The sequence below is a fragment of the Botrytis cinerea genome, chromosome 10, assembly GCF_000143535.2.
Source record: "Botrytis cinerea B05.10 chromosome 10, complete sequence".
Lineage (NCBI taxonomy): Eukaryota > Fungi > Ascomycota > Leotiomycetes > Helotiales > Sclerotiniaceae > Botrytis > Botrytis cinerea.
Genome location: NC_037319.1, coordinates 1,086,433 through 1,109,765, shown reverse-complemented (window position 1 = coordinate 1,109,765; position 23,333 = coordinate 1,086,433). Strand labels below are relative to the sequence as shown.

The following is a 23,333-nucleotide window of genomic DNA, read 5'->3' as shown; positions in this document are numbered from 1 at the left end:
CATTCAAGTATTTGAACATCCACTCAAACACTCATATAATGTAAAACTTGCTCAAAAACTCTAAATTTTCGAATGGTTATCTGAATAAGGATATACACAACAAGGTTCAAAATGAACTCAACCGGGTACTTTAGTCAAACTCAGTGGAGATGTTGAATCTGAGTAAGCAAGACCTTGTATGTGTAAGCGTTTTTGACTCCCCAACCCCCGAACTCCCAACCGCCAAAGATGATCTCCACCAACCATCAATCACACCACACCACACCATTTCCTGAAAAGAAGAGAACATGACGGCCAATCCAAGACTTACTACACAAAATCAACAACCTTTCTTTTCTTTCTACCCTGGCTGTTGTTGAACCCGCTCGTCAAACGGTCTACGGGGCATACTATTCAACCATCTAAATACCGACCTAACCAACCCGCAATTTGCCAGGCCAAGACTCCAAGCAACTACCAGATGCTGTACCACGGCCATATTGTGAATCAAAATTGACCCTTTCCAAGTTGGGTACTAGTCTCGTAAGGAGAAAAGCCAGTCAGCCACGAAATATAAACCGTTCGAGGGACTCTCGGAGGGAAGGATCAACTGATTCCCATCACATCCATTCCATTGATGCAATAGCAACAACTTCAACCCTTTCGATGCAGCCCGATTTCCGCCTGTTCGGAAAATTGATACAAGGGACATGAAATCAGCCAAGGGTAAAGCACAGAAATTCATAATCCAAGGATTCATTTCGCCCCCTCTTCCGTTTTGCATTACCTCACTTTCTTAACGAATCACCATGAACGTTCAACCGACTAGAACACCTTACCGAGTGAATTGTAATATTGAGCAAAGATCCTCAGCGCGTCAGCACAGTTTGTAAGGCTAACGCTGCCTCACACACTCCTTGCCCAAACCCACTTTCTCTTATGAATGTATGAATGATATTACTACCGTACGAGCCTGTCCTTTCAGATTCGATAGAGAAAAGCCATGTAACAGAGCTTAGAATGCACAGTGCACAGTGCACAACGTCCTTCATCCAATTGTTCCAAATCATGGCCGGCGTCGTATCTCTCTAAAGGAATTTGTCATTTGACTACTTGCTTTTCTTACTTCTCCATCGCACGGTATATATTTCAGATGGTGCGCAGACAGCACCTAGATCACAGGGCTATCTGCTGCATATGCCTGAGTATATCACTTTCCTTGACTTTTATACAGAAAACATGTAAGCAGTGATTTCTTGTCATGTCTGGCTACGAGTTCTTGAAATACCTTCGGAATACTGATGATTCTTTGTGATATAGACTTCACCGGTAGAACATATCTCTCATGCGCGCGCACCAGTTTAAATTCGGGAACGACGACACCATTGTTTGAAGTCAGGAGGACGAATGGATCGGCCATTGTCTACAGTCCCAGTAATATAGTGGTATTGGCAGTGCGGTGATGGATGCACGATCAAAAGAGTCTCCCCAATCGTATCGATCAGGCACTAAACGTCCTTGGGAAGACGATACGAAAACATCAACACAACACAGTGGAAGTAGTAATAGTTGGCATCACGGAACACTACCACCAATTGAAGCTGGACCGCTTTTGCCGTACTCAGTATATGACCATTCTGGAAAATGGGCGACCCAAAATAACCAGAATATTCGGAATGGCGAAAGTTCGGTCGTGAAAAGGTCGCGTTACGAGGGGGGTGATTACAAAGGAGTAGCGAGGGTGGATCTAGACGCACATGGGAAAATTCCCCCATCGCAGGCACACTGTAGGTGTTTAGGATGGCCTAAAAAAGTGTCATGTTTAATTACTAACTCAAACCTTACTCTTTAGATTCAAGTGGATATGGTCATGATTATAATCAGACGATCCAGAATGCTTCTACTCCTGTTCAACCTCCCCGATTGACCGCAAATGGTCGGGTGGACTCCCCGCAACATGTGTCTGATTTATGTCGCCAGTGCAGGCGGCAGACTACATTTGATCACGAAGAAGAATCTTCACCAGAGTGTTGCGAGCATTGCCAAAAGAACCCTGAACTTGCCCTTGTTACACAGGCTTGCAGCGTTGGGCTTACTCAGCTAGCGGAGACGCTCCGTTCGGGTATAGATTCCGAGAAGCGTGGTATCAATCCAGTAAGTAGCAGCAAAGTGCTTGATTCTTGTTATCGAGAGGGTCCATTCCGTTTATACTCATGTGTAGTCCTTCGAATCGTGCTTACAAAATATTAGGCTCACTCACAGTTGCGTCTTCTTCCTTCTGGAGACCCACCTCCAATGATTGACTTTGGCCTAAAACAAACACTCCACTGGATACTTACCAAGATCAACAAAGTCAACGAGCTCGCCGATAAATTCGTACAGCAGATCCCTCCAGGGTCTTCAAAGGTCCCCCTCAAAAAGGATGTTGTTAACAGTGTGACCCCATATGATCCTTTAATCATCATGAAACGACGTATTGAAGATGACCACCAGAGAACTACATTGAATGAAACGGGCATGTCTGATTCTAGAATGCACCAAAGACGCAGGTCTATGGCTAAATCAGTCAGTGAAGGACTTCCACCCATAAGAACTCAATCTCCCAACTACAACCCTTTGTCAATCGACCATTCGAGCCGGAGGCTTTCGAGTATGAATCCCCCTTCAGCCTCAGCTCGACAATTACCATCTTCACCAGGACGAGCTTTTCCGTCTCCATCTCCGACCTCGGCCAGCTTTTCATCCCCTTCAGGGTCGACAGCATATACGGGTCTGTCTAGTGGCCCGTCTCAATCATCAAACCCTCACACTTCTAACCATGTTCTACCTCCTATTGCAAATGCGCAATCATCGGATAGCGCATTGCAAGTCCATACAGCAGCGCTACAACATGAAGTTTCTATTCAAAAGATCGCCTTATCATCGTTGCAGAGTGAACACGATAAGCTCCTTGCTGCTTTCTCGCGGTCTCAGAGTCGAGCGAGCGCCCTCGAGAAGAAGCACGAGGTTTCCGATATCGAAATTTTTAGCCTTACCGAAGAGAAAACGCGATTAAATTCCCAAGTTCTCGAATTGGAGGGAGACATCGAGGATCTTGCGAAAAGTAGGGACACTTACCGACAAGCAGCAGTACAAGAAGGGGCACAGTACGTCGAGATTGTGAAGATGGCTAGTCAACTAGAAGAAAAGACTGGGGAAGAGAGAAAGAACTGGAATAAGTTGAGACTTGAGATGGAGCAAAGGATTGAACAATTGAGTGCTGGAATGAAGATTTATACGGAAAGTTTTAGCGCAAACTCACTCTTACCGGGACGCATTGAGAAAAATGTCCCTTCATTCAGTGAGTGCAATGATGAAGTGTCAACTGGTATTGCATCGACAGAATCGACTAGTAACGGACAACTCCGCGCAAAGGATGACCAGTCCAATCTACTCAAAGCAGAAATCAAGCGCTTGCAGAAGCGTTGTGAAGAGGTGGAAGCCGCATTGAAAGCTGTCAGACAGGAAAGTCGATCAATGGAAAGCATTATGGAAGCGTTGAGTAGAGCTGGAAAGGGTATCCTGCAAAAAGTTGAAAGTGTGTCTCTAAGCCCTGAGACACCCTCGGAACCGCAATTAGACTCACAACCCAAGCCAGAAACCGATCGGCTACTGCCCGAAGAATAAAATTCTTACATGATATACGACATACAATGCAAGTAATCTGCGATATGTGTTTATCCACATCATTGCTGGCGTAGAGCAGATTTCACACAAACGTATTTGTTAGAATGGGGGTATGGATCTGTGTACATGGACAAACTGAGGTGATTTATCTCGTCTTCAAAGACATAAAAGGGCCTTCCTAGAGATGATTAGACATTTTTGATCTGGACATCAAAAAGTGGTCCTAGCATTCAATATGGGCTATGCTACTGAATATCACATGAGATTTGTGAAAATATTGTTTGCAAGAGCAATAGACTATAAATTCAAGTAATTCGGTGAATTCCACAATATACAAGTACCGCATCAAAACAATTAGACAGACTGATTTATTGTCCAACACTGACGTTGCCGCTATGAGGATATGAAAATAGCATATAATGTTGTGCCGCCATACGAGTACACACACATCAAGCTGCAACCCCATGTAATTGGCCATACCCCATCTGATCCACTATTATTACCACCCAATGATATTGTCAAAGCTTTGTTTCCTGCGACAACTCTCCTACAAATCTGTAACATCTTGAATCCCCCTCGACCTCACATCGACCTCTCATCGACCTCTCATCGACCGCTCTCCTTCTGCTGCCCCTGCCAGCATTCGGCAATGAGCCTCAAAACATGGACTTATAGTAACACCATGCCAAGGATTTGAAACGCCAGTAGACTGTCTCATATATCTTAGGTTTTTAGGAGAGCGTCTCCTTCTTTCCCGTGGTAGGTTTTGATCTCTCGTTTCTCTCTCTCTGTCTGTATTTCGTACATTGTTTGCATTGTCGACAAATCGTGCTACTACTTGCCTTCTGTTGACCGGATCGAATTCTCTACCCTTTTGAGACAATTGACACTTAATCATCTACATTTTTCACATACAATTGACATCGGTCAAGACCATCGTCGCTATCCCTCCGAACCTTACATCCACCCAGCTTGCCGATCCAAATTCCGTCTTCAATCTTGTACCTTATCCTCATCTCCATATTTAATCTTCAAGAAAGCACTGTAAAGCGAAAATGGGACAAGCATTCTCTGGACCCAATGCCTTCAAATGGTTGGGATTCACGCCTAAAGCCACCGCTGTTCTCCAAACAACTCCATTTCTTTTCGTCCAGTTGATTCTGGTGTTGATTGGATTGTTTACGTTGGTTGCAATCGCGTTTTGGATTCATTACGAAACAAATAAACCGTATGCGAAGCCGAAGGTCAAGAAGGATGCGAAGAAGTAGAGAATAGTCCTTGGATGGGATGGACACTGGAGGGAGGTGTTGTGAACGACGAGACACCAAGGGCTCTGCATAGCGAAAACGCAGGGAAGAACTTGGAATCCGAGGGGGAGCTTGAGTGATATGAGGCAATTCGACGAAAAAAATGTGCTGGGCACAGGATGGATATGCTATAAGATTGACGAATAATATGTGGAGTAGTTGGGTTTGAACAAAGATGTCTAGGGCACTGACAGAGGGAGAATAATACTTCTATGTTTGATTTTAAGTGGGTGGTTGCTAGAATGGAAGGGCTATATCGTGAAGACGTTTTGTTGTCTATACATTTGCTTCTCGAGTGTTTGGCATTTATATGTCATTTTCTGCTTTCTTCGCCAAATTCCTAAGATGTAATGCAAAATAGAATATCTTCTTTCTCTATACCTCTAAATATTTCTTTGCTGCGTTGCATGATTGTATGCTCACATGGCACCCATTGAGACACCAAAGTGATGGCGTGGGGTGTGTATATGTATGCATCCTGTAATATTACTTCTCCAACCATCCAGCTGTTCTATCAACTGAGCTTCTACGGGCGAGAATCATAGGATTGGAGCTTCTAGACATGCACGTTATATGAACGCCCATATTTATATCATGCCATTATATCATGCCATAAATTCACATTCGCATCAGCTCAACTTTCATCTCAATTGCATGCATATCAACAACTCATCCAATTCCCCTTGTTCAAATAAATTCACACATCTGCATTGAACAGAACCCTAGGAGAGACTTATCATACTCCCGTCCGAAATCTCGGAATATAAAAATCTAGCATCCCACAAAGCTAAAACATCAATACCGCTCTCGTCGTAAGTTCTGTAGCCAGTTCTTCAGGGTTGAAGAGTGAGATGTTAATCCAATGTATTTCAGCTTGAGAGTTCGTTGGAGAGTTCTATGTTATCCACAAAGGTATCCTATCTTGAGTGATGCTCCAAAACGACTTACTGTTGAGATACCTAGGATCTACAACCCATGGAAGAGCATATCTCGGCCGATACTTTAGGTTGATCACTGACAGTCGTAGAGTTTGGACATCTCTGTGGAATTGGATGCGAAGATATTACAACGCAATTAGCACACTGATTCTCACCCCTTTAAAGCCACATTTCACCTGTCACATCGATACGGCAGGCTACCCGAGTCTCAGTTCCTAGTGGTCAAGAATATTCCAATTGATAGTGAACGCTGAAGAATGAATACTAATCGCTGTTTCCGCCCACCATGTCAACCTATGTACATATCAAAGTCCCTCTGTCATAACTCGCTCCCGTGTCAAAATCATAGCAAAATCCGGCACCTCACTCCCGATATGCACAGCATTAGCCCACGGTATTTTCCCTTGTAACCATCTTCTTCCTAAATTTCTTTCATTCATCGCCCTGGCCATATCTCTAAACGGCTGTGCCAGTCGATCATTTGAGTCACTAACCCTTGTCAATTCTTCAACGGTGTACTTATGCGCACGCTCCGTTCTTTCAACCTCTCGCCATATGATCACCAGTTGGTTTTGTAGCCACTGCATTCTCTGAGATATCATGCGTTCTCTTTCAGCCATAATGAGAATTTCCGACTGTGGATCATCATTGCCGTATTTTGGTAATTGTGCAGCTGGTGAATGAAATTCTTTCTCAACTGGTATGACGGCAGATTTTAAATACCGTATTTGCTTCTGTAGATGATCTAGTTCGAGGCATAGATCTTGAGCTGATTTTGTATTTTCATGTTCCTCTTGAAGCGGGGTTCTTAGACAGAATCCATATGGCCGATTATAGCATTGGTCGAGATGTGGCTGCGTGAGAGAATCGGCAGGGAATGTGCGGGAGAAGTATCTTCTCGGCTTGGAAGTTTGTATTGTTCTCAGCCTGGGGGTCTCTTCTGAAGACTTCCATATCTCAGATCTGAAGTGGCCGCGATTCCTTCGAGCGCCAATCTTGTTGTTGGGAGGTTGCTTGCCCGGTCTGTATGTGAGGTTGACGGTGTCATAATTTTTTCTCCGTTGGAGAACTTGTGGGTACTGTTCAGGATCATGGATTTTTGTAGTGGTCGCGAGTTGTTCGTTTGACGGGTCATCTGTAGTCGAGAGGTGTCCTGGGTCACAGGGAGGATACTCATCTTGTACACAATATGGGGGTGGAGACACTGATGGTCTCGGACTATCATAAATGTCTGGCGGTAGGCTGTGTCGTTCCAGTTCAGAACTTTGTGAGCCTCGTCTGAGTGTTCTCACATCAAACTCGTGCTTCTCTGGCATGACTATGTGGCACTACCAAGACCCAACTGCCTTTGTGCGTATAGTATAATGGTACGATCGGAGGAGATATTATAGGTTCCAGGGCTGGCTGTGGTACAGTCTTTCATAAGATGATAGCGGTGGGGGATAAAGTTCTGTTATTCGGCAAGATATTTTGAAATATATATGCCATTAATAATTAGGGGAATAAGATGATCAATGATATTAAAATATGTGAGGTCGCTGAGTTCCTGATAATATTTGATGGGAAATAGGTGTGATAAATTATGTAGAGTCAAGTGGAAGTAGGGCGGGATGATGTCTGCAGTGGTGAAATTGTTGTAGTGGCGCTTGCCAAACCTGCTGACAAGGCGAATCTATTGAGTAGGGCAGGACCATTACAATATGAATGGTTCTGAGACATCAGACTTGTCTTATAATCCAAGAAAACATGATTTTAAACAGAAATGAATGTGGGTTCTGAGTTGATGCACAGTGACATTAATTGTAAATATTATGTGGCGACATCCAGGGAATACAATTAGATCTCTTCTGTACGTTTTAAGGGCAAACTTTCTAGCCCTTCTCTTGTTGTCTGCCTATTCTAACCAGCTGTTTGAGGCTCTAAGCATGAAAAATCAAAACCTCATTTGGAATTGCTATCTGTTTACTTGCTGGCTGAAGCCTTTCTTCGATCGCCTTTAGTCGCTGCTTTCTTCTCCACCTTGGCGAAAATTGGCCCGGTAGAAAAGATGTTAGGCAAGAATTTGCCAACCCGGGCTTGATATTGCTGATAATCTGGATATTTTTTGGCAGTAATGAGCTCGGTGAGCCAAGTTGAGGCCTGGAAAAGGATCAAGTATGACATAGCGCCGGCAAACGTCCAATTGAATAATACTTCACTGGTCCAGCAGCCCCACGTATAGAGTACTACCCATATAGTCTGTTCAGCGGCGAAGTTTGGGTGTCTGCTCAAGGACCAGAGACCAGAGGTCACAAAGCCGCGGTCGAGCGATTCTTGGTCGAATCCTCCTTGTACTTTAGCCGTCTTCAGGTATTGTTGCTTCGCGGTTTGATAGTCTGATTTTGGAAATACATTAGCTACGAGTCAAAAAGAACATCTATAATCACATACTCCACTGTTGCCCATCTGCAAAATACTCAAACACAACAAGAGTAACAAGACCTCTGGAGAATATCAAATCTGCCGTTGTCCACGGTACTCCATATCGTGCAGCTAAGAGCATAACATATGACGGCGTTGCAATTAGAAAGAGTAGAATGCTTTGCGCCAACGATATAAAGGCGACATTGAAGACGAAGAAGAGTGCTGGAGGAACGTTTCGTCGGACAATCTCCCTAAGAAGTGATTAGCCCACACTTATACCTGTCGAAGAGAAACATACCAGCGATAGTCCTCGGACCCAATGCTATAGCCACCCTTTCTCCAGTAATTATATGTCAGACGTAACTGTTGTTTGTCAAAACCAGACTCCTAAATCGAGAGGGGTACTACATACACTCCAGATCGTACTAAAAGCGAGGACATTGTCTAGTCGCCCTGTTGGTAGACCAGAAAGGTGTGCATAGATGGCAAAATGAGCATTATATATGGTAGGCAAGATACTCCAGCATCTGTCGACTTGAGAATAGTTTTTGTTGACCTCGGAAACCAATAGAAACACGGGCGTTAAGAACAACGAGAATGCGAAAGCAGTTATGAGTGGATTCGTAGCCAGATAGAGATTTCGGAGCTCCGTAGGATTTGAATATGATTGAAGTACTTGCTGAGGTAAATCGTACAATTGTGGAAGGTATGGCAAGACTGTTTTCGTGATGTTTGAACAGTCCTCGATTGCTTTAATGACTGGCAAAGCCATATTTGTGGCAAGTTATCTTCTCTTTGGCTCGAGATTGAGGAAGTGACAGAGTGATAATTAGGTGAGTCAAGCTGGCTTCTGATACCTACCAAGCAGTATATCCTCAAACTTCCAATGAATTGATATCGGCCACAGAGGCGAAAGAAGAAGAGTGAATGGAGTGAATGGAGTGAATGAAGTGAAGCTTGAATTCTGAAGCTCTGAATGACATCGTTTTTCATTTAGCGGGGATACATACACCGACAGGGATGCATGGAGCTACAGCCAATCATCGAGTTCGATGAGCTACGGGCACATTGAACAAATGCATAAATGCATAAATGTTGGATGTAAATATGCAAATGCATAAAATACTATCCAAGGTAATCTCCTCAACCTGGAATTGACGGCAACAGCATAGGCATCAATTTCTATACATAAGTTTTATTGACTGATACTGAGGGATACAGAAAACTCTGCAAACGGTTTCATGATACTCTTACAAGTTCATACCCCGTTAGACCAATTCTCGAAAGCTGAGTAACAAAACAATGCTTATAGACCAAGACGTTCGTTCGCCCGTGTCACAGAGGGAAGCGTTATAAGAGTTTCATCCACAAGGCCTCGTAGCTTCAGGAGTTGGCGATGGGAAGGCGCCGCACGTGAATGATCACGCGTGAACCTGACATCAAGATGGCTGTAAAGATTCTTTGTGTTGCAGAGAAACCTTCTATTGCCAAAGCTGTGGCTAATCATTTGGCTGGGGGCAGTGCTCAAGCGGTAAGTCACAGTGTCAAATTTTGTTACACTATTACTATCATCATCTAATGATCAAATAAGACAAACACTCGCAACAAATACATCAAGAATTACTCATTTACCTTCGATTTTGGTGGACAATGGGGTAATTGTAATGCGGTCATGACTTCGGTCTTAGGGCATCTTACCTCTCTTGATGTTGCTCCAACTCACAAAGGTTGGACTGACCCGCCACCCCAAGAACTCTTTTTCAAAGCCCGGGTTATTGAATCTGTTTCTGAGGTAATGTGGTCTCCTTTGCTCCGCTGTTTTTCCACTGATGTATTTCCATAGGATAAGAAAGATATTGCACAGAATATCGAGGCTCAGGCAAGAGATGCCAAGGCTCTTTTCATATGGACTGATTGCGATCGGGAGGGAGAACATATTGGTGGCGAAGTGAGAGCTCAAGCGCTTAAAGGCAACCCGCGAATCGAGATCAAGAGGGCAAGGTTCAGTAATATTGAGCGGGCGTAAGTGAATGTACATTTTATCATTTCAAATTGTTGCTAACCGCAAAAGACATGTAATTCAAGCAGCTAAGAACCCAGTCAACTTAGACCAACGTCAAGTAGATGCTGTGGCTGCTCGTATAGAACTTGACCTAAGGATTGGGTATGCATTTACACGATTTCAGACAACCAACCTTCAAAAGTTAGGAGGGCCATTAGCAACAAAAATGTTGAGCTATGGTAAACAGCTTCATTCCCATCTTGTCGAGACACTTGCATACTGACATTGGCCTAGGTTCTTGTCAGTTTCCCACTCTTGGTTTCGTTGTTGATCGATATTTCAAAGTAAAGAACTTCGTACCCGAACCATTCTGGAGTATCAAGGTCACGCACAATCGAGAAAATATGAATGTCGTCTTCAATTGGAAGCGCAATCGTCTGTTTGACCGAGCGGTTGTAATCATATTGTTTGAGCGTTGTCTTGCTGCAAAGGTTGCCAAAGTCACCAAGGTACAGGAGAAACCGACTAGCAAGTGGAAGCCTCTTCCTTTAACAACCGTCGAGTTACAGAAAGCTGCTAGTCGCTGGCTAAACATGAACAGTCAGGTAGCTATGACTGCAGCAGAGAGTCTCTACACAAAAGGTTTTATTAGTTATCCAAGGACGGAGACTGATCGATTCGACAAAGGGATGAATTTGAGAGCGCTGATCGAAAAGCAAGTCCAAGATAATCGATGGGGACCGTTTGCTCAGAATTTGGTGAATGGGGGATTTCATTGGCCTCGAGAGGGCCGAAATGACGATAAGGCACACCCGCCTATTCATCCCGTGACATACGTTGCATCCACTGCTTTGAGACCAGAAGAAGCTCGGGTTTACGAATTTGTTGTTCGTAGGTTTCTAGCCTGTTGCTCAGAAGATGCTAAAGGACAGGCAACCGACGTGGAGCTTGAATACGGGGAGGAAACTTTTCACACGCATGGACTAGTTGTGCTGGCAAAAAACTATCTGGATGTTTACGTTTATGAGAGATGGAACAGCAGCACATCATTGCCAAAATTTACCCTTGGAGAAAGGTTTGAACCTGATGAAGCTATGATTACGGATGGGAAAACAACAGCCCCAGGATTTTTAACCGAACCTGATCTTATTGCTTTAATGGACGCAAATGGAATCGGTACTGATGCAACGATGGCCGAGCATATTGCTAAAATCAAAGAGCGTGAATACGTGTTTACGCGGCCTAAGGTAGGTGGGGCCACTGCCAGAAATAATGATGACAACACGCCAGCTGCAGGTCGAGGAGGACGTGGCGGACGCGGTGGAAGAGGTGGAAGAGGAGGTAGAGGGGGAGCTGCAGCTGCAGATGCGGGGGGCAGAGGTGGAGTGGAAGAGTTTATCCCGACCACACTTGGAGTTGCCCTAGTGGAAGGCTATGACAGCATGGAGTTTGAAGTCAGCCTCAGCAAACCATTTCTGAGAAAACAGATGGAGCTCAAGATGAAAGCCATTTGTGAAGGGCAGAATACGCGTCAGAATGTTGTTCATGAAAGTCTAACGCAATACTATCGGGTGTTTCTTGACTCCACGGAGAGATTGAGTGTCTTGAAAGCAGTAAGTGACATCATGACTCCATTCACACGGCCCCACAATCACCACAATCTCTAACATATATTGTTTAGGCATGTAGAAAATATGTACTTAGCGGTGGAGCTGGGCGTTAGCAATACCCATTTGATTTTGGCTTGGTCGGTTGTTTGCAATTGATTGCATAATTAGCGTTCTCCATCCCATCTTCACCTCCATATGTCGGGTCAGTCTATGGTGCTTCCTCGGCTTAACATGACGGATTGGGCATAAAAGTATCACGAAGAGAGAATTGTACGGAGCGCAAGCTTTCGAGTTATCTAAAGAGATTGGACAACTTGACCATTGCCCAAGCATACCACAATAGTTTTGTTGTTCTTTCTTCCCAAAAGTCCGATTTTCGGCAAGCTCAATATTTAAAAGATTGTGCGTGCCGCTTCGCTACCCGTACTTCCCCGGATCACGTACCTCTCTTACTAACCTCTTCCTTGGAGAAGCGCGATAGCATTCGAGTGGCTGAGGATAGATGGAAGACAGTTGCATTAAATCGTTCGGATATGTGAATCTAGAAACCGCAACCTAACCCCAACCTAGAAAACAATTGGAGTTTCGCCGGTTTCGCAATTCTCGTCTGGCTCATCCGGGTAAAGTTCACGGAATCTAATATAGTTGTGAGAAATTAAGAAATCGTTATCAACTTATCAAGACATGATTTGTGGAACGTGGGGGATGGTAGTGGTGGTTTTTACCACACGAAATGGTGACTCGGGTGAATCTTGTAGTGCTCTGCATACCCGAGTAAAAGGTGGGGGAATCATTAACTACGATTTTACAAGTCATGACTACCAAAGCAACAATTTGAGTTTACAATGAATACGCGTAGGATTTACCTAGTGTTTATACTAATCGTTACAGAATGTCCGCTGATCAGGTACCGGCGTTGACCCAGAATCCAATGAAGATGAAGTTGAAAGAAACGTGAATGGTTCTTCAGAATACTAACTAAAGTATACGCAGTTCTTACGCCTGGTATGGAATGGTCGGATGGTCCCTTAAAAGTCGATCTTTTGGCCACTTTATCCGAGGCAATGAGCTGCCGTTTCCCTATCGACTAGGAAAGTTAGTTTTGGAATGGATTTATTCAAATATTCTAGTGTGTGCGCGGAAGAATGACTGCGTGATATGTACGGACACTTGTTAAAGTCCGTCGATCACTTGGAGAGGGGGGCGATAGGGCTTTAGACGAGGGCAATGGACTTGATAGCTAGGGTTTAGACACCAGATAACCTAGCTATTGATACCACAAATTGATATGGAAAATTGCAAAGTGAGGAATATTGTGCTGTCTCTGTATGTTGAACTATTCCCAAATGGTTTTACTACTGTTATGACTGTATGATGTTGATAATGTGAGATTTCATTTATCAGTACATGTGGCTGGCTAGATACCTAGTTTCTCGGTGCGCCACGAGTAGACTCAGCAAAGCGTAGAAGCGAAAGTACAGTCAGTAGTCATTCATGTGGATGAGATAGATGAGATGCTCGAAGTAGTAAAACATTCTCCAAGGGATGCTTACTTGCTCAGGTGAGCCCAGATAGATGCACGAGAGATAGCGGCATTATCTTAGTATTACATACCTACCTACCTGCTCTTGGTATTACTTGTAGCAGGTTATTTCGAGGGAATTCAATGCAAATACAAATGCAAATCAATACAAATCCGGTTTTGCGTTCTAACACTCGTATAGCCAGAGGCAGAATGACCAAATGCTCAGAGTAGGCATTAATTGATTGCTGTTTTCATGGGGGCTTGCCCCAAACCCCCATAGCTCGCTGCGCTCGACATCAGTCTTTTATCTTAATTATCTAGTCTGCCTCTACGGCAGTGGCCCTCGGCGAGCCAGCGGAGCGTCACTTCCTTGATTACTGGCTACAGGTCGAACAGAATGTTCTTTTCAAAGTGCTCGTTGGAGATCACCCGTGAACTTTCTCCAATCTCAAACACGTAGTATGATATACACGGCAGAGACGACGCGGAGAGACATCTTCGGGATTTGCGAGACATTCGTGAAGTAAGTCAACGTTAGTGGTATCAAGTAATTGAAATTGAAAGATGATGATGGATCTGGTGGCTCTGGACAAATCACAAATCACGAGGACTTGCATACTTTGTTTCTTTATTTATGATTGGATACATAAAAGATTGCATAACTCGTGAATTCTCAGCACACAGGGGCCTCCCTAGTGACTGCCACGCCTAGATTTGGAAGTTCTTGGTCTTTGCATTTGGGATTCTACGGAGGTTTAATATTATAATACTGCCAATGCACTAGCTGCGTCACGCTAAGCCTAACTGGGGCATACCCTGCTGGAATCGATCCGGTCTATTCCACTTGACCATCCTCATGTCCTGCCATGCTACTCTACTCGTACTGGGCCGTGACTCCCTTGTGCACCGCACACAGCAAATACCAGAAAGGCGCGCAACAGCCAACTCCAAGGGGAGGGAGACAAAGACAAAGACAAAGACAAAGACAAAGCTCAAAATAGCAGCGTCGGTTCATATAAACTTTCTTGTCTCTATCTCTATCTCTATCTCTATCTATTTATCTCCAACGCTTCCACTTTCCTCCCATACATCGTCGCCTCCTCGATTTTACTCTTCTCTCAATTTGCTTCTCAGTCTCTCTAATCGCATTTGCGTTGGTTCGCTCTTCCGCTACAAACTTAACGTCGCTGCACTCCCTGTTGCTTGCTTCCCTTTCCGGACCCGATCCAAATAGCTCACTTATCTGTCGACGCCCACCATTACCTTGCTCACTCGCACATCTTCCCAACAACTTCGTCCTTTTCGACGATAAGGTTCCAGTCCATTCCGTTTGCTTCCTCTCACTACACGATCAAGAGTTGCTTCGTATTAAATTACCAAACTGTTCAATTCGCTTGCAACCTTTCTATCGCAGATCGAAGTGAGTCAGCCCATCAAGGTGTTGGTGTTGGTGTTGCATTCTTCTGAGTCACCCAACCCAACACGTCTTTTCGAGAATCCAAATACTGATCTTGTGTCGCGCACTTTTAGAGAAACAAATCATCTGATCCAACGTCAAAAATGGCTTCAGTAGCTATCTCTGCTCGCAAGATCCCAACACCATTCGGTCGAGACAGCTTAACTGCTGTAGCGGCTCGAAGTGTTCCTGCTACCAATGGCCACCCTCTTCCTACTCCCCCGAACTCTATTTCTCCAAACCTACCTCCGCATGTTACCAAGTCTTTTGGCACGCGTTCGCCACTGCCCCAACTCAATTTGGAGCATGTTGAATCCGACCTAGACTTACAGGACGGAAGTGGAAATGAAGGAACATCGGATATCGGATCGCCAGGATTGGATACCACTGGTGCTATTACTCCTAGTTTATTGGCTAAACACCATCTTCCCGAAATTCTGTTGGATCATGGCCCACTTGCGATCCGGCACATCATGGGCTATCTTACTACTTCAGTCCCCGGCTTTTCTGGAATTCCTCCCGCGAAAGCTAGAAGACTTGTTGTGGGCGCTTTGGAGGGACGTGGCAATGGCGGTGAGGCTGGCGGTGTAAAAGGAAATGTGTTGTTCGAGAAAGTGGGTTGGGGCCGATGGGACGCGAGACTAAAGGGGCATCCGGCAAGAATGGGTCGAGCTTTTGGGAACTCACCACCACCGAGCTTACCAGATACCTATCCGATTGGGATGCCAATCGCCAACAACCAAGGGTGGTCATTTACGCGAACACGTCTTAATGAACCAGGGTCAAGTTGGGCGGGGGATTCGGCATTTTTCTCTCACGGAGATGATGTCTCGATGCCTGATGAGGCCGACAAAATGTCCTTAGATGGCGATGAGTCGGGTTCTTCCTCATCTGAGGTTGGAGACGACGTGATGATGGAGGATGACCCAAACGATGTAACAGATGAAGAGGACTGGGCAGCTGTTGGAGCCGCTGCATTGCGAGCAGCTTCTTACTCGGCATCTGGTCCCTTCACCTCTGGACCACTTCCACAAGTTTTCAATTCTCATGTATATAGGGGAGGGTTGCGTTCTGTTGTTGGACAATCAGCTCCAACACCAGCACGAACTCACACCCCTAACGGTTTCACAGCTTTGAACATGGCTTCTGCAGATTCTCAAGAACGAGAAGCCATCGAAGCACTTTTACGACTTGGTTCTGTATAGATTTCTGCGTGGAGTTTTGGGATGGTTGCATATGGCGGGAATTAGCGTGAACCTATTGCCGGCGAGCATTGATCGAATTATTTATTTTTCAACACGCGAATTGACGATCTGATGGGAAACCGAAATGGGATATGGGATATGCCCCCTCGCATCAGCGAGTACGGGAGCATGGCGTTTTTGATACTTTTTGTGGGACAACGGACGATGACCTTGAGCCTGTGCTAATCCTCGTGCGCTCGGTATCTCTACCTCCACACAAGCTTTACTTTTGCACATACATCCTTTTTATATTCAACAACTGCTCCACTTACTTTACTGGGGGCTTTGCTTTTTAAGTACGACGGTTATGACATATTATTCAACATTCATACCCTCAAATCGTATCGACATTGACGAATGGGAGAAAAATCTTCACTCAAATCAACATAAATTTGGTTTTATTCACCTTTGAACTTTTACACATAATTATCTTTAATATACCCTTGGCGACGCGATATGAGTTAGAGCGAGAGATGACTGGACGCATCATTCTGGGAGGAGAAATCTATAAGATGCTTGATGGAGAATGGAGGGAGGTTACTTTTGGGGGAAGGGAAGATTGAAATGACGGTCCAGTTTAGGAGTTTAATTTTGAGCGCTTAATTGCAGTCTCGAGATCATAGTTTAATGGACGCGTTTATTTCGTACAATGTTTGGTTGTGATTTGCTCTTCTGTGCTGCAATGTGGTATGATATGAGTTAACGCTTGCCATGCGATTAAATTTTAGGTGAAGCGACTGTGGATGAAGCTTTACTTGTCAAGTCTGCGTACGCATGCATGATCTAAGCGGGTATAGGAATAGTTTCTTATGCGGATGCATCTCATTCATTAGTGTCTATTTTTGTTTTGACAACATTGGCATGTACTATTTTTGACTTCACTAATCCATGAATGAATTTTGAACTTGTACATGGGGTTAGGTTTGGTGTGGAAGGAGTTGATGAATTAAACTAGATGGATGGGATCTCGCTTCTTTTCCCTTCTTTTCTTCTCTTCTCTTCTTTGCTCCCTCCCCCTTTTTATTATTGTTATTGAGTAGTAGAGGTGGGAGATGGGATATGAGAATTGGTGTCGGAATCTTGAGTAGACTGGACTGGACTGACTAATTATATGGGATTATGGTTACGTGATGATTTTTGCGGAGTTAGATTTGAGGCGATTTGGATTTGAATTTGGACTGCGGTTGTGATTTGCATGGGGTGAGTGGTTAAGTTTTGTTCTCCCATTCAGGAATAGGCAATGGAATGTCAGATTTAACTAAATGATTGTCTTGATTAATGCCCAGATTGAATATGTATATTTTAAACCGCCTGACAATTTTATTCCAGACGCCCCAAGGTTACAACTACAAGTACAAAAAAGGGGGGTCTTCCGCTCTGAGCTGCCATAACTAACCTGTGATAAAATAATACATATTGATGACTGTCCCTCGAATAAGAATCATGATATCTTTTAAATGAAAATGTCAAATTGCTGCCCCACTAACCTCTCGCTCAAATCCCATAATCGAACTTGGTTCCCGACGCCTACTGCGTGATCCTGGGGTACGGGTCTGATGATGCAGTCTTGAAGGAATCCGCCGGATGATTCTGGGGTGGGGTTAGCGGTTTGGTTTACGTAGTGAGGTCGTGGAGGCAGGTGAAAAGGAGAGGAGAGTACCTGAGATAGATGGATCTAAAGCTGCGACTAAGGTGGTAGAACACCCTTCCTGTAGTGTTTTTGGAGGTTCAAATTCTTGGCCTGAAGGGGTGTTAGTCTGCTATGCAACGCATGTAGCGAGTGACCAGGGGGTATATACCACCCGACGATTCGGAAATTTGTTGCAACACATTGCTCCACATGTCTGGAGTGACATGAGCTTGGAGATTGCTGGTTGGTACATCTGGGACTTTCGTCAATATTTGATAATTATTTGGGATGGGATTTTGAAAAACTCACATCCAGGCTGAAGCGCAAAAGATTGTACATTTTTTCCCTTTAGTCTTGCGGCCAAAGTGCCGGAGAATAACACATTCGCCGTTTTGGATTGTGCATATGCTTGCCAAGGGTCGTAGTCTTCTCCTTCCTACTCTTGTGATTAATCCTCATGCATGGAAATTTGGGTGAGGGCAGTGTATATACGTTGAAATTCCAATCATCGAATTGAACACCCCCAAGTTCATACCCAGTACTACTAACATTGATAATTCTCGCTCGCCCCCCTCTCCCTGCCTTCAAAAGTTTCTCCAAAACCAGATTGGTAAGTAGAAAATGACCGATATGATTACAACCAAATTGTAATTCAATTCCATCTTCAGTCGTTTGGTACGTCGGGACAGCCATTACACCTGCATTGTTAATCAGAATATCGATTTTTCCAACCAAGCTATTGATCAAAAAAGCGGCTTTTCTTATCGATTTCTGAGAAGCGAGATCGAGGGGAATGAAATGGGTTGTGATGGAGGGGTTGAGAGTATGAATTTCTTTGATGACAGGGGAAATCTTGGCTTCTGAACGTCCTGCTAGGAGAATTATGGATGGGGATGCGTGGGCAAGTGAGATGGCAGTTTCAGCGCCGATACTATTGGTTGAGGGACCTGTTATGAGGATTATTTTGTTGTCTATGAGACAGGAGAAGTGCTGTGTAACGGAGATGCCAGTGCTGGAGCGGGAGAAGGCGGACATTGTTGTGGAATTGCAATGGGTATATTGTGATATCAAGTCCAATTAGATGTTCATTGATACGTGATGAAATGCGACAACAGGAAAACAATGATAGACTTATCATAGCACGAAAAGAAATAATCATCATCATATACTTATAGCGATAGCCCATTCTTGGCATCTGCATGATTGCAGCATACAAACGCCGAATAATCGAATATGGCTTCGATCTCATATATATACCTGGTTGCTGACCACAAAAGAAGGAATTGCTGATCGTCGTTGTCAAATGAGAAGTAGACGCAAGAATGGAGATATCGCATACCCTGGCCGTTGTCAAGCGACTGAAGCAGCCAAGAGAATGATACCAACGGATTTAGGAGGTAGCAAATGAGTTCATTTTAATATCCGAACATCTTCGATCTTTGCTTGAGATGTCTGGTAAGCTGACATTGGAGGTCGGCTAGTAGTTTTGTATTGTCGGTAAAAAAAAAGGAGGGACGACAAGACGAGAGGAGAGAAGAGAAGAATATTGCAGAGGCAAGGTTACGTAGAGTCGGTGGATTAATAGCAAAAGGCCGACAAGGTCGTCCCCGCCATCCCCGCCATCCCCACCTTTGGAAGTTTTCCGCCAATACAAATGATGAAAGCGGTGGGACTAAGATTATCTCCACGGCCCACCTCCACCTCCACATCCCGAGGTCCTTTTAAGAAGTCGTCGTCCATTACGCCATCCGGAAACTTCTTCATAGCCATAAATATGATGGATGGTTCGCAAGAAACATGGCATCTTTTGGGATGAAACTCGTGAATAATATGAGACCAAGATTGGGCTCTCTTTATATATCCTGATTACATTCCTTTACCATCCAGACACCCAGACGTCGACGTCTTTTGCGAGAGAGAGAGAGGCAAATGAATTGCCGGAGTTTCATCTGAAGCCATGGACAAAATGCCTCATATATGATATTCATACTAGCACTCATGGCTTCTCTAGCATCGCCAATCTTGTTTCGTCAACATCTTTTCACTTGTGCGACATTCAAGTATATACCCAAAGTCGTTGCACAGATCGACCTGGACGATTTATCATTTCTAGCCTCGATGCGAGTTGAATGGCAAAGGCTACCCAGGTGCTTTAGGAAGGACAGCTTGCTACCATTTCTACTTCTTCTAAATGAACAGGTTCATGAGTTCCAGCAATTCCCAATGTTCCAACAAACGAGGTACATTTCTGTTCAAGGCAGCTCTGTCACCTAAAAGCTTTGAAGAGCCTTTATATGTATTGTGTTGTTTTTCGCTGGTGGTTATTCTGCATAGCTATTCTGGTGTGTAGTTCGAGCTGAAGTGGCGTAATATTCCAGGTACCTCGGATAGGAGACGAGACATTGTATGACTCGCAGCATTCTATGTATCCGCAATCTTAGTATAGTTTAGGCCATGCTTCTTCTGTTTTGTTTCATATGGATCATTTCATATACCTTTTTACACATCAAACCAGTCGGTACTCAATAAGTTAGTCATCTGCAGAGACCGAATCTTATGGCGAATTGAGTCCGTTCTAGTGAGCAGATCCGGCATTGACAATGCCGTGCTTTAGTGCGGCAATTTAGTCCGTTCTTGTAGGTGCCTGGAGTCAGTAAAGATGTCCAAGCAGTTGAAACCTTTCGTTTTGTCTGTGTCATTATGGGGCTTTCGTCAATCCTACGCCACTTTTATTTGAAAACCCCGTTCAAGGAGACCCGGCATATCGGTATGAGATTGACACGCGCGTCAAACGGAGAGTGTTCATGACCATGTCGGAACAGTGCTCAAGAAGTCTTCATCTCTTCCTCGAAGGTGAGCTCTCCTGCTCAAGTATCATTTGCACGATACAGGAGAGTGGCGGTGTATCTAGATGTGATGATCGACAGCACTAGATTCTCCTTAAATGGCGTTGTCTTACTAGTGGTATCCCGTCAATATATCTTGTTCTGTTGGGTCAGTGCTGTATACAACATATCTACCAAGAAGTCCAAGAATTTCAACAGCTATCATCATGATTGCACGTTTGTTGATGACTTGGCATATCTTGAGAAACTCGTTCGATAAAGAAATTCATCATGATAGACAATGAAAAGTCGACAGAGCTCTTGGCTACTTCAGTCCTCAGTGAGGCATCATTGTCTATAAGAGCGGATTCAATTTCAAACATACTTCAAAGACTCGATGAGTTAGGTCTCCAATTATCAAATGACTACATTATCGATTGGCTTCCAAAAAATCAAAATCATCCTCGAAATTGGCCGTTGAAACGCAAACTGGCGAATACGGCTTGCATTTTCTTGCTTGATACATTTGGGTATGTAATTCCCCATTGTTACTTGGAAATACTGTAAAATTAACTTGTTTCAATAAAGTGCTCTGCTAGAATCCGGGGGTGTTTGTTTCCCCAAATCCTTTTTTCATAGTGCATACTAACGATTTCAAAAGTTGGTCGCCGCGACACAAGCAGCAAAAGAATATGGCATTTCACAGACTCAATCACTTATTGCTTTTTCTCTCATGTAAGTGTATACACTGAGTTTTGGCTTTCATAACGTTCTTTCTCATCTGTTTATATAGGTACGGAATTGGCGGGGCTCTGGGAAGCATTATCTTTCCACCATATTCAGAAGCTTTCGGAAGAAAACCGATAATCATAGGTGCAGCTCTTATGCTACCGCTTAGTTGTATAATTACAGGACTTGTACCCTCCATTGCAGGAGCATATATTGGCCGCTTTATCATGGGTGCGACGCTATCAATTCCTTCAACTATTAATGTAGGCAGTCTGGAAGATATGTGGGAACCTGCGACCCAAGGCCATGCAATCTATGCATGGGTACTATCTGCGGGACTAGGTGCTGCTCTAGGGTAAGTCGACTTCGAAAAAATATCTCGAATATCCCTCCAAATAAGAAACGGCCAAGTGAAGGAGTTTTGAAGAATCTCGGCTGACTAGTAGAACAGGCCGATATATGGTACCTACGTCACTAGCGTACTTGGTTGGTGAGTTGACCCTAGATTACGCACCTGAGATTTCTCGATAATGAAGCCCAAAGCTAACTCAAGACCAAATAAAGGCGATGGTTGTATCATATTGGATCTATCGGCTCTACCTGCATACTTGTTGTCCTTCTCCTAGGCATCTCCGAAACTCGCCCTAGCAAACTACTTGGGAATTATCTTATCGCTATACAACCATGTGCAGGAACACTGAAACTCCGCACGCAAACAGCAGATGATCATGTCCCTGATTTTCATACCTTTTGTCAGAGTGCCATCATTCAGCCAGCCAAATTATTCTTTCAGGAGCCCATCATTCTCACAATGGCAACCTTATCTGCTATAGCATTTTCTCTGCTGTTTCTTTTCACCGAGTCTTTAGATATTGTCTTCAAACCATATGGATTTAGCCCCACTTCATACTCTTTAGCATTCATTGCATATGCTATAGGCATGATTTTTGGCATCCCCGTTAGATTGGTAGAATTTTTTCATCTCAAGAAGCGTGCAGAAACGAAGCAACTAGAACCAGAAGACAAAATAGTTGGCTTTGCCACGGGAGCATCAGCTTTGGCGGCTGGCCTTTGGCTTATGGCTTGGACAACTCCACCTTTAGTTCATGGTATTGATTGGGTGGTACCAATGATAGGATTAGCAGGTGCTGGATTTGCATCGAATGAAATAGAGTATGCACTTGGAAATTACTTAGCCGATGTAAGTTATCTATTCTTACCCTTCTCTCAAGTTCCAGACTTACACATACAGACATATACTGTCTACGCGTCTTCTGCCTTCGCCGCGTATTCAATCCTTCGAGCCCTTCTCTCTGGAATATTTCCGCTGTTTGCTGACCAAATGTATAATGGTTTGGGATCGAATATCGCTGGCTCAATACTAGCTGGGGTTGCAACTTTATGGCTCATTAGTCCTTATATTTTTATGAAGTACGGGAAGACCTTGAGGGAGAAGGGAAAATTTGCAAAGTTGAGTTTGGAGAGTGACCCAAATTCTCAGGCACCAGATGTGTTGGGAGCGCAAATTTGTTGAGATTCGAGACAAAAGCATCTGCTTAAGCACACGGAGAAAATGTATTAGTTAGTTTATAGAATAGATCACTTCATTTCATTGAAGAGAATAAGTTAATCGTTCAAAACCACAGTTATATCGGAGCCCTTTGACTGAACCTTTGCTTGAGCACTACTTCAAGCACTCTTCCATATTACAGTTTTAGATACAATACTTTTAGTTACTACCAGTACACGCGGAAGAATAGTTTAACATTATTGTACTACAGCAAGAGCAGCATTTGGCGTTTTTATTGACTTCCTCATCACTCAATTTCTTGTATTTCCAACCCTGGAAATCAACTGGAAAATAGAAAAACGCTACTTGTATAATAAGTCAAGGTTAGCAAGGTAGTAACTTTTTATACAGGATGATTTTCGGTAGCCAGGCAGGCATAACTGATAGATTTCAAGTGGTGAATAAAATTGTATCTGTTGGTATCACCATGGGATGATGAAGTTCAATAC

General features: G+C 43.9%; 7 protein-coding genes across 8 annotated transcripts; 4 read left to right on the top strand and 3 right to left on the bottom strand.

Moving 5' to 3' along the window:
* Positions 1–13: 13 nt before the first annotated feature.
* BCIN_10g02980 (hypothetical protein) lies at positions 14–4,023 on the top strand. The gene is made up of 4 exons (XM_024695535.1): positions 14–1,220; positions 1,300–1,766; positions 1,832–2,133; positions 2,230–4,023. Exons 2-4 carry the CDS (start codon positions 1,442–1,444, stop codon positions 3,643–3,645), a joined length of 2,043 nt encoding a protein of 680 aa, XP_024551329.1. The 5' UTR covers positions 14–1,220; positions 1,300–1,441; the 3' UTR covers positions 3,646–4,023.
* Positions 4,024–6,053: 2,030 nt separating this feature from the next.
* BCIN_10g02970 (hypothetical protein) lies at positions 6,054–7,648 on the bottom strand. The gene has a single exon (XM_024695534.1). It carries the CDS (start codon positions 7,204–7,206, stop codon positions 6,196–6,198), a length of 1,011 nt encoding a protein of 336 aa, XP_024551328.1. The 5' UTR covers positions 7,207–7,648; the 3' UTR covers positions 6,054–6,195.
* A 23-nt stretch (positions 7,649–7,671) lies between these two features.
* BCIN_10g02960 (hypothetical protein) lies at positions 7,672–9,381 on the bottom strand. Its single transcript, XM_024695533.1, has 4 exons — positions 8,706–9,381; positions 8,592–8,656; positions 8,321–8,544; positions 7,672–8,265 (listed from the first exon to the last, which is right to left on the bottom strand). Exons 1-4 carry the CDS (start codon positions 9,063–9,065, stop codon positions 7,853–7,855), a joined length of 1,062 nt encoding a protein of 353 aa, XP_024551327.1. The 5' UTR covers positions 9,066–9,381; the 3' UTR covers positions 7,672–7,852.
* A 62-nt stretch (positions 9,382–9,443) lies between these two features.
* On the top strand, positions 9,444–13,206 carry Bctop3. Its single transcript, XM_024695532.1, has 6 exons — positions 9,444–9,824; positions 9,885–10,085; positions 10,137–10,315; positions 10,365–10,534; positions 10,590–11,908; positions 11,977–13,206. Exons 1-6 carry the CDS (start codon positions 9,738–9,740, stop codon positions 12,016–12,018), a joined length of 1,998 nt encoding a protein of 665 aa, XP_024551326.1. The 5' UTR covers positions 9,444–9,737; the 3' UTR covers positions 12,019–13,206.
* A 919-nt stretch (positions 13,207–14,125) lies between these two features.
* Positions 14,126–17,381, top strand: Bcstb3. Its single transcript, XM_024695531.1, has 2 exons — positions 14,126–14,850; positions 14,961–17,381. Exon 2 carries the CDS (start codon positions 14,991–14,993, stop codon positions 16,089–16,091), a length of 1,101 nt encoding a protein of 366 aa, XP_024551325.1. The 5' UTR covers positions 14,126–14,850; positions 14,961–14,990; the 3' UTR covers positions 16,092–17,381.
* A 16-nt stretch (positions 17,382–17,397) lies between these two features.
* BCIN_10g02930 (hypothetical protein) lies at positions 17,398–19,284 on the bottom strand. Its single transcript, XM_024695530.1, has 5 exons — positions 18,253–19,284; positions 18,070–18,196; positions 17,930–18,013; positions 17,791–17,871; positions 17,398–17,720 (listed from the first exon to the last, which is right to left on the bottom strand). The coding sequence occupies exons 1-5, from the start codon at positions 18,793–18,795 to the stop codon at positions 17,584–17,586; spliced, it is 972 nt and encodes a 323-aa protein (XP_024551324.1). The 5' UTR covers positions 18,796–19,284; the 3' UTR covers positions 17,398–17,583.
* Positions 19,285–19,472: 188 nt separating this feature from the next.
* On the top strand, positions 19,473–22,959 carry BCIN_10g02920 (hypothetical protein). Of its 2 annotated transcripts, XM_024695528.1 has the most exons (7): positions 19,473–21,115; positions 21,174–21,195; positions 21,247–21,320; positions 21,379–21,669; positions 21,766–21,804; positions 21,879–22,515; positions 22,567–22,959. In XM_024695528.1, the coding sequence occupies exons 1-7, from the start codon at positions 20,877–20,879 to the stop codon at positions 22,846–22,848; spliced, it is 1,584 nt and encodes a 527-aa protein (XP_024551323.1). In that variant the 5' UTR covers positions 19,473–20,876; the 3' UTR covers positions 22,849–22,959. The 2 variants fall into 2 exon arrangements, with proteins under 2 accessions (XP_024551323.1, XP_024551322.1); XM_024695529.1 differs by lacking the exon at positions 21,174–21,195.
* Positions 22,960–23,333: the final 374 nt, after the last annotated feature.